We start from the raw sequence: 10,852 nt of genomic DNA, 5'->3' as shown, positions 1-10,852 counted from the left end.
ATATCGTGCAAAATACTCATCACGTAGTCCCTCTCTTCTTATAAAATTATGAAGCGCAAAACATGCTAGGGTAATGTTTCGTTGTGTAACCAACGAGAATGGTGCCATCCTCTTCAATATAGGGAATCATGCTTTCAAGACACCAAAAGCCCGCTCAATGACATTTCGAAGTTTTGCGTGTGCATGGTTAAATTTTTCTTTATTCGTTAATGCACGTCTTCGACGGAAATCTCCAAGCCAATACCTTACATTATGCTACGGTGCCATAAAACCTCGAATGTTTGCATAGGCGGCATCACAAAGATAATATTTATCTGTAAAAAAAACAAGAAAAAGTCATTTATTTTTCAAACTAAGATCACACTATTTAAATAACCATAAATTTACCTGATGGTGGAAGCGGGAATGGTGCATGTGGATTTGCGAATGCTTCTGATAAAATTCTAGCATCGTGTGCTATCCCTTCCCAACCGGCCACAACAAACTTAAACATCATCTTGAAGTCACATATTGCCAATACGTTTTGGTAACAATCACCTTTTCCCCTACTTCTATATAAATCCCGTTTGTTTGCAGGGACAACAACATGTATCAAAGTGCCATCAAGTGCACCAACTGCTCCCTTGAACACCCGCCGTAGCCTCCTATTATGTCCCGGAATGTTCTGATTCGGATTAAAAGAAGTTGGTACTATAATGTCATGTGCGAAAAGCAACATTTTGTCCAACACTTCATGAAAAAACTTATGAATTGTTTGCTTTGAGTGTTGAAATCTCCGCTTGATAATCACATAACGTTGGTTATGACCGATCATCATCAAAAACATAGCCATCTTCTCCTCAACCGACACATGTTTGCTATCCTTTAACACATAGTTTACTCTAAAATGAGCACATAGTCGGACAAATGGTTCATGGGACATGCGTAGAACTTCAAGACATTATAGAGGATTCCGGTGAAGTAACTTTAACGTAAATTCATGTCCCATCATTTCCGAATCGTTGACCCACACTCGTTTGACACCCCTCTTCCAAAAGTAGCGGACGTACAAGTACATTAGAATTATGAGTAGTATTTTTTTGTCGTGATCCATTACGAACCTATTAATCAACAAAACATAACATCACATAAGATAATAACAGAACATAAGATTCAAGTACCAAATAACATAACATAACATAAATCTCAAGTACCAAAATACATACCATAAAAGTCAAATACCAAATAACATAAGATTCAAGTACCAAATACTACAAATAACGTCCAAGTAGCAAATAACCAAAAAAAACAATACCATATAGTTCCAAAACATGCAATTAAAACCAAAACAACTCAAACACATAAAATTAACGAACAATTCTTTCCATCCTTTAAAACTCCTAAACTTGTAGCTGTCATCTCGATCCATCCTCTTAATATTTGTGGATCATTGGACAAATTTACCCCCATCTCTCTTATATTCATGGTCCCTCCAAAAATGTGATACGCAGCAAATTGTAGAGGGTCTACTAGGCCTAACTCGAGCAACTCAAGCTTCTCTAAACATTGGGGAATTGTTGGCCCTTGAGTCAAATGTCGTAGAGCTTTTTTCATCTCCAGTGCTAAATCATCAGCAATAATAGAAGCTTTAGGCGAGGCACACAAAGGTGGATCAGGTGAGACACTATGAGCTCAAGGTCTAGGAGTTGAGGGTTTAGCTCTTTTGTTGGGGTTAGCAGAAGGTGAAGCAGCAGAAGGTGAATCAGTAGAAGGTGAAGCAACAGAAGGTGGTGGCTGAGTAAAATGCTGACTAGTATGATTGGAAAAATAATCATCTTCATCTATGTTAATGGAAGGGGCATCCATAAGCTTTAGTGGTGCGACATGGAAAGAAGATGATCCCTATACCGATGGTGTTTGGGATGTGGCATAACTGAGATTACCAGATGCACTGTTTCCATCAAAGAGTTCTGCACAAAGCTCTGGAAACAACAATGGGTCGGTTTTCAAAGAAGCGGCTTTCGGATGTCCCTAAACCCAATCAATATAACAAAAGTAATATAAGAATTAATGGCAACTATATAAACAATATACATATAAAAATGTGTGTGTGTGTATATATATATATATATATATATATATATATATATATATATATATATATATATATATATATATATATATATATATACCTTTTTAAAGTCCTCCCACTCCTCATTTGTTAAGTTAAAAGTATTTATTTGTGTATTGTAAAGGTTTCCAGTTTTGTTGTTTAAGTATAGCCATCCTGTGTATTTGGCTTTAAGGTTATCATAGGAGTTTTTTAATTGTCGTTGATTCAAATCCACGCCATACTTCTCCTTAATGGTTGTTCCTAACTTGTGCCATGATTGTTTGTGCAAACTCAAACCTTTTCTACCCACCTATTTTGTGCTTCTTCAATACAAGTGAGCAATAAACATTTTGTTTGCTCATTAGTCCATGTATGTTTATCTCCCATTGCTAATAACAAATATATATATATATATATATATATATATATATATATATATATATATATATATATATATATATATATATATATATATATAGAGAGAGAGAGAGAGAGATAGATAGAGAGAGTGAGAGAATACATACTTTAGCAACAAAGATTAATCATATTTCAACATAATCAACAAATAAGTTTAGCATATTCAACAACAATGCATCATGAGTAAACAAAAAAACCATTTAACCAAAGATTATACAACACAATCAACAAAAAAGTTTCGCATATTCAACGATTTAAGCACAAACTTGCATATAAGCATAAACTTGATCTCCATTCAAGAAATACAAGTGATAACAATTGAGCAAATAAGTTAAACAAAAATCCATTTTAGCAAAGACTTTAACATATTCAGCAAATATTTATGATTTCAGCATATAAGATTTATGATTTCAACATATAAACTTGCATATAAGTTTATGATTTCAACATATAAGCATATAATTTCAGCAAAGATTATGATTTTACCAAACATTCATAACAATTCAGCACAAAATTTCATAAATCTAAACATAAATTTAGAAAATTCATAAACCTAAACATTCATAACAATTCAACATTCAACAAATATTTTAGTAAAGGATTATTCACATCTCATCAACAAAATTTGTACTCAAATCAAAAAATTGGTAATCAATTGCATAGATTCGGTAATCAAATGGGAAATCAGAAAAAAAAACCTAACCTGTGATGTTGAAGACGATGGCAGCAAAGATGTGCACCGGGCAGTGACAGCGGCGACCAACGAGCAGCACCGACGACCGGCGAGCGGCAGATGCGACCGGAAGAGGCGAGCGGCTGGAGGATGCGACGAGAAGGGATCGACTTGTTTCAAGGAATTGATGGAGAAGGAAACAGAATGCGGCGTCGGTGTTTTTTTTGTTTAGAATTAGGTTAGAAGTGGTGAGAAGAGGCAAGCCCAATGCTGCGTGGGGAAGAGGTTTTCGAGCCTGAAGTATTTTATAAAACAAACTGCTGCAAACTTAAAAGTGTTGTGCGTGTGCTGCGCCGCGCAGCACTAAGAGGTTAGAAGAGGTTATTTTAAAAAACAAACACAACCTAAGTGATAGAAGTAAATTTTTTGATAAAAAAGAGTATTTAGGATAAATAATCTTGATGAGAGTTGTAGTAGTCATGATCATGATTATGTGGGTATATAGAACGCTCAAATCTGACTTTGTATGGAGTTGTTATGATTGTTCGAATTTTCGCGCCCGACCCTATGTCACAAAGTTTGTCATAAAAAGAGAATTAGAGGTAGGTTGCTTATTAGCCTAAGTAATCTAAAATAAATTCGTCGTAGTCATAAAAGCGAGAGCGTACATATAAAGAACTCCTAAATCTGACTTTGTGTGAGGAAGTTATGATTCTTCAAAGTTTCGGTACATCAGTGTGCGACACAAAAATCGAAATTTAGATCGGTTGAGTGTTAGATAAAACAATGTAAACGAGAGTTGATGATCTCATAAATACGAATCCATCGATATAGAGACAGTCGAGAACGAGGTTGGTATAAAGGAGTTATGATTTTTCCACGAACTTTAATAGTATAATCTCTATAAAAATATGAATTCAAAATAGAGTAAGAATTAGCTGTTGATACCTGAAGTAAAGTTGTAGTGCTCGTCGAGGGCATTTTGGGGATATAAAGAATGTCGAAAACGAGAGTTATGGTCGTTCGAAGATTTCAGGAAAATACCTAACTTGATGACATGGCGGCCCGAGAGCGCGCCACGTGGCAAGCCGGTGACCAAGTATCCCGATTAACATGATGACGTAGCTCCACAACTTCTTGACATGTGGCGCCATAAAAATAGGTCACGTGGCGATCTTCTAGAAGATGGGATCTGGACCATCGAAATTTGGACACATGGCAGCAAAGCGATGGAACAACGTCAGCCTTGGGCATGACGCGCCTCACCTACATTTTATATATAGATGACAAAAAACACTTCTTTTTTCATACATTTCAACCCAATTCTCTCTGAATCACTTCCTACCCTTGAGCCTGGCTTTTCTCGTGCTTCGGACCACTCTACCAAGGCTCTGAGACATCTAGGAGCCCAACGAGAAGGAGCTTTCTGGTCGGAGTTATGCCCGTGCAATTCCTGACTTTTCGCTAGAAACTTTGTAAGTTAAGTTATGCTTATTACGTTTTAAGTGTAACTTATGTTTAAGTTCATTATCATTATTTTGAACCTATAAACAAGATTTATCAGTGATTCCATGTCATAATACTGATTGATCTATTTATGGGAGTGATGTCTAGGTTATATCTAGTGAGGTGTTTAAAGTGGGATTTCCAAACAGTATACTTTGTATACCAAATGGACCCTACCTCCGATATGATCTTACCTGCTTATTCCTTATTTGATAGATCTTGATGTATTCATTGTGATTGTTAAGGAATCTGGGAAATAGTATAAATACGAACGAATACGAAAGTGTAGTAACACTCTTATTTAGGTTGCTAAAAGGGATAAGCTGAAGAGTTACTAGAGGAACTAGCTTTCCTGAGGATCTTCCACCTCAGTCAAGTGAGTGCAGAATTACTTTCATGAACATGATTTCAATACAAATATCAATTAAATGTATTAATATATGTTGAAAGTTTATATGTGAATTATATGCTAATTTACGGGAATATGTGCTAGTTGTATATTTGATGGTATACGTTATGCGAACCAGTTATGGTTCTATATATGTAAGATATATATATATATATATATATATATATATATGAATATATATATATATATATATATATATATATATATCACATTAGAATAATAATTAATAAGAGTATTATTACCAAGTAGGTAAAATACCTAATGATCCATGTTATATATATATATATATATATATATATATATATATATATATAGGGATAGGTTATAATGTGGATGAACAACTAGTGTGTGGACGTGTGGACGATACTATTCTATGTGAATTATTAAAAAAAATAAGTTGGTTAGTAATGTGAATACGTTCAACCTCACTCAATTATTGTCATTTCCATGCATTATCACTAATTCTTATTCGTTTTTGTTCTCACGCATCGTTTTTCACTCATTTTCATTCTTACAGAATACGACTCAATTAACATCCTGACAACATTCTGATAGAATGAGAATAAAAAAATCTATAATAACCTTATAGATGATTTAATTGGTGACAATGCGTGATAATGACAATAGTTATGTAAGATTGAATGTATTTACATTAACAAACAATATATTTTCTTTGTCATTCTCACAGAATAGTATTGTCCACACGTCCACACAATAGATGTCAATCCACATTTGAACCTAGTTCTATATATATATATATATATATATATATATATATATATATATATATATATATATATATATAATATTAAATTAGGATGGTGTTGCCCAAACAGAGTTGGTATTGAAGTTGATTATAGGTATTATAGTCTTGCTTAGTGATAAGATAAGACTCATAAAGAATGCTTAGTTTGCGTTAAGTTGAAAAGATGTTAGATTTACCATGTACTGTAAAGATCTTACATAAGCATGACCTTCGAGATAATTATGGGTATTACAACCTTATTTAGTTATCTCCTAAGACTTAAAAGGGATGCTTAGTTCAATTAAGGTTAGACATTGGGTAGTTTTTATATTGGGGTTTTCGTGAGCTTGGAACGGAGAGTAGAACTCTATTTCTCAGGTGCTACTTGTGTCGGGGTACTATTATGTGCCAAAAGTATTATTTATGTACAAAGTTCTTTTTCAGAACTCTGTGTCTCAAGTGCTACTTGTGTTAGGGCACTACTATATGTCGGGGTACGGGTGCTACTCGTAGAAGGGTACTATAATGTGCTAAAAGTACTTATGTACAAAGTCCTTTACACTATTACGTGTCAAAGTACAGGAGCGTACCAGAGTACTATATTAGTATTCCATTCTTTTAGACTGTTAGATAAGGTGTGTCTTAGGGTAGAACTTCATTTCGTTCAATAATACTTGGGATCAGACCACTGCTATCTAAGCGGAGTATAGGTGATCGCCCCTGACTTAATTGTCTCGTGGTGAATGAATTATACTAATCCAAATGGATTGTGTGTTCATTCGAGGTACTCCATTCCTTTCATTTATTGTCTTTATCGATCATTGTCAGCTGTCAAGGAATCCCCAAATCAACATAGTCAACTTGTTGTTCATAGTGACCTTTCTGTATAAATCCCGTAAGATCGTTACATAGGATCAATATGTGAGGATCAATGGGATGGGGTAGATTACCTTAGATATGATATATATATATATGTATTGGTGATAACAGTTGGTTTGATATGATATATGTGTATTGATCATAACAGTTAGTTTTGCAAGTTTGAGATATATGATTTATTAAAACATTGTGGGATTGAAAACCCTATGTATTTCACCAGGTTTCCAAATCCGACCCACTTAGTTTATATGCATCACAGGTAGCGGTTTTTACAGTGTTGAAGACCGGATTATGATGCTGAGTGATTAAAGAGAAGACCTGCAATAGTGTTCAGGACCGTTAGGTCTTTACACAGTAACATATGTTGTGTATCGATTATGACATCCTTAGAGTTTTATTATTTTTTAGACAATTATTTGTACTCAAAATGTTTTAAATGTACTAGGATTTTCCACAATCAAAATATTATAAATTTTAAAAGCGCAAAGAAAAATTTTCGGTTCTGGAAAAATGAGGATGTCATAATTGGTATCATAACATTAGTTTAAGCGAACTAAAAATTGTGAGGATTTCTAGACTTAAACTTAGATGATAAGTGATTATGGTGAGATGTGTGCCTAGAATATTTTAGGTTGTATAACTAAATAGACCCAATCATTATAATACCTTAAGCTGTGAATCCTTAATTGATATTATGTATTAAGTGATTTATTTTATAGCATACCTTATGTTTGATACCTTAATCGCTAAAGTCTTCATTAGCATACTTTAGGAGAGATGTCTTATTATCTAATATGTGCTACATGTTATGTGATATAGCATGATTTAGGGTGCTTACCTAGAACGCTATTACTTGAAGATATTTAAGGTCTATTTCCGACCTTGATTTGGAAGAGGAAATTTTATGTGTACATGATTCTAAACGTTTGATTACTGTATTAGAATTGGCATCTAACTTTTCGAGGGGATAAGAAGAATTATTATATTTATCATTAGTAGCTTCATAAATCGTATATGAATACCTATGGAGTGATATCATACCTTCAAAGTAACAATGGTGAAGTAATAATACCTTTGTAGAGGTATGGAACGTCTGAAGTATGTTTACAAGTGGTCGAACAGTAGAACTTTGTTGTGACCCATGAAGTTTTCCCACCGCTTGGCGTTTCCACCTTCGACCAGATTTAAGTAGTAATTGCTTACGGATTCAGAAAAACTTAAGATGGTGATGAATACTTCGACGATATCGAAGTTGATGTTATAAAAGATTCAGAATAATTCAAGAAAGATACAGGGAAGGCTAACAAAGTTTTCATACTCAATAGGCCGAGATATTGTCTATCGATGCAATGTAGTATGCAGTTCGAGTGGTGTGTTAAGAGATGATGTGTACCCTATACATGATGCTCGGAATTAGTCTATAATAATACTGAGTGACAATTGACTTATATCACATCCTTACGAAAGTTCCATAGTATGTTAAGCAGACTTTAACATCTAGGATTAGGGTGGTGAAATGAGTCATTGGGTTGTGAAATGTTGAGTGACTTACTTGTTTAAGTAAGGTATAATACTTAGCTTAAGAAGCAATACACCCATAGTATTGCAAAAGAAGAGATGTTGAGTCAGGAACGACAAAAAACCAAGATGAATCTAGTAGAACATGTTAAGACACGGCTGAAATGCAAACTTATTAGGATTGACTCCTATAAAGTAGACATGACATATTTACAGCAGAATTGTAGGATTAACTCCTATAAAGTAAAGAATGATTAAGCAAATAGGTAAAATAATATAAAAGGTGACTTGCATGAGTTAGAAGATGATACAAGTAGTTGGAGAGCATTTGTCTCCATACCAGTAGAGTAAATTATGGTATAGTGTGCCTTGCAGAATGGACACTATGCGAGAAAGAATTTATACGAAGAGTTTGGAAATGAAATTCCTAGCGACCTTGGAAAAGTATTAGAATATGATAGATCGAGCATATGTGTGAAAAGGACCCTACAAGGCAAGTCTAGAAAATCCAAGATGTGCTTGATGAAGACGTGAAATCCCTAGTTGAGTCTAGGAGAAATTGTTGTATGTACAACTTCACGTGTGTTAAATTGCTTTGTAGTTATATGTATAGAGACTTGGAGAACTGCGAGGCAATTATTTGGATGAGTATGAGTAGGTGTGAAAGGTAGTAGAGGCCTATACTATCAGAAGCTCATGACTCTCAATTTGATTAGGAAGAGTCACAATGTTACTAAGGAACTGGTAGTTGAGTTTGTTTTGTCTGTTTCTATCATTACCTTCATTTCGGTGATGAATAGGAAGATGATTTTTGTTCTGACCCTAGTGATCATAAAGAATCGAGTCCTATTAATATAAATTTGTGAAGCGAGTTGATAGGCTTAGAGAACCGCATCCTGTGTAGTAAACATATTTAGTCTAGGATAAAAGAACGAGATAATCGAGATGATCGACAGTAGAATTGTAGCCTTCGATTGAGTAGTTGGTAGCTAAGAGATGTGTCGTACCCCTAGTCGACGCAGCAGAACATGCCGACATGTGCAACTAAGTTCATGAATCACATGTAAACTGAATATATAGCACAAGTACAACAATAAACAAAACAGAATTTGTATTCCATCTTTAAGTTTGAATACAGGGTTCTTACTAGATAATAATAATACATGAATTGCCTTAACATGTAGGCAGACATAACAAAAACTAGTAAACTAGATTTCCTGAAATCCATGATTATCCGTCGTCTGAATGCTTGAATTACTGTTTCCCTAAGAATACGTGTAGTTTTGAGGGTCAACATGCGGTTGGTGAGAGTTATAACTTTCCTGCTAACCGCAGTATTTTCTTTGTAAGTATAACCATACTTAAAAACGTTTTTGTAAAGAGTCTTTGTATAAGCTTTTGAAAACCAAAATGTATCTTTGCATAAGTAAATCCATACCTAAAATAGTTTTGAAAACAACCAAGCCCGTGGTTTGTAGAAAATGAAAGAGATTCTAGTTAATGTTTATAGTGAGTCCTATAAATGAGCTATGTGACTGAGTGTACCCCTACAACGCTTCATTGTATGTCGTACTTACGATAGTAGATACTTATCACCTGCTTTGATTGATCAGTCGAGGTTGTAGCTAGCAACCGCAAGTGGGGATGTCAACCCCATATAGATCTATACATACGTATCTCGCTTCAAAGATTAACGGTTATAGTAGTCTGGGTATGCTAAGTGTTTAGACTTAGCTAATGAATATAGTCTCACTAAAAAGCCCTTAACTAAGGTATATGAATAGCTCCCAGCCCTAACTTATAAGTGGATAAGTTACTAGGCATAATGAATTGTATAGAGTTTATAAAAGCCGAGCATGACTGGTATGCATGTATAGTATAAGGAACTAGCTTTTATAACGAAGTATGTTTCATGTATAAAATTTGTACATATACATGTATAGTTCAAATCCTTAGGAATACTACAAATTTTTATGACATGCTATTTATGACACAAAATGTCGCATAAAATCATAGAGTTTTGTAGTAAAAGGGCATACATTATTTTTATTAGTTGTATCATTTTAACAACATAAAGTATGGAAATATATAGGTTTTAAAACTAGTTTATGTGTTTATAATATATAAATGTTAAATTAATATTTTATAAACTAGTTATAGTTTTTACATAAAATATTAATATTTTATGTATATTTTTTATAAACTAGTACATTTAAGCACATGTATTCTCCTCCAAAGCATATAAAAATATAAAAGAGGGGCCGTAACACTCACATTAACGTGTAGTTGTTGAATTGTTTTGAGATTTTGCCGCGAGAACCCGAAATGTGCCGCTTCTAAAACGAACCGTCAGAACTAAATTAGTTACCTATTTAAGCAAAGGATATATTTGGTATTAACTACTAAGTAGGGGGTTGGTTTGGTAAAATAATTAATACTTGGGACTTATATTGTAATCATATTCCAAGAAAGGGACTAAAATGGTTTATTTGAATTCCAAGTTTGAGTTTTGGACTTATTTTGTAAAGATTTCTCAAGGAAGGGTTAAAATAATTAAAATGAAATAGAAGTTTGAGTGTTTTGGATCTATTTTGAACACAATTTTCAGGGAGG

General features: G+C 33.9%; 1 protein-coding gene across 1 annotated transcript; it reads right to left on the bottom strand.

The window, feature by feature from the left end:
* Positions 1-255: 255 nt before the first annotated feature.
* LOC145106704 (uncharacterized) lies at positions 256-922 on the bottom strand. The gene is made up of 2 exons (XM_079043642.1): positions 388-922; positions 256-314 (listed from the first exon to the last, which is right to left on the bottom strand). Exons 1-2 carry the CDS (start codon positions 920-922, stop codon positions 256-258), a joined length of 594 nt encoding a protein of 197 aa, XP_078899768.1.
* Positions 923-10,852: the final 9,930 nt, after the last annotated feature.

Source organism: Lactuca virosa, chromosome 4 (genome assembly GCF_052849685.1).
Source record: "Lactuca virosa cultivar CGN04683 chromosome 4, Lactuca_virosa_CGN04683_v6, whole genome shotgun sequence".
Classification (NCBI taxonomy): Eukaryota; Viridiplantae; Streptophyta; class Magnoliopsida; order Asterales; family Asteraceae; genus Lactuca; species Lactuca virosa.
The sequence above is the reverse complement of the archived record's forward strand: the minus strand, read 5'-3'. Positions and strand labels throughout refer to the sequence as shown.

Excerpts from the sequence above, each read along its gene's own strand:
- LOC145106704 (XM_079043642.1), bottom strand. The coding sequence starts at position 922 with ATGTCCCATGAACCATTTGTCCGACTATGTGCTCATTTTAGAGTAAAC. Across the intron at positions 315-387 it reads ATTCCCGCTTCCACCATCAG|ATAAATATTATCTTTGTGAT; the intron begins GTAAATTTATGG and ends TTTTTTTTACAG.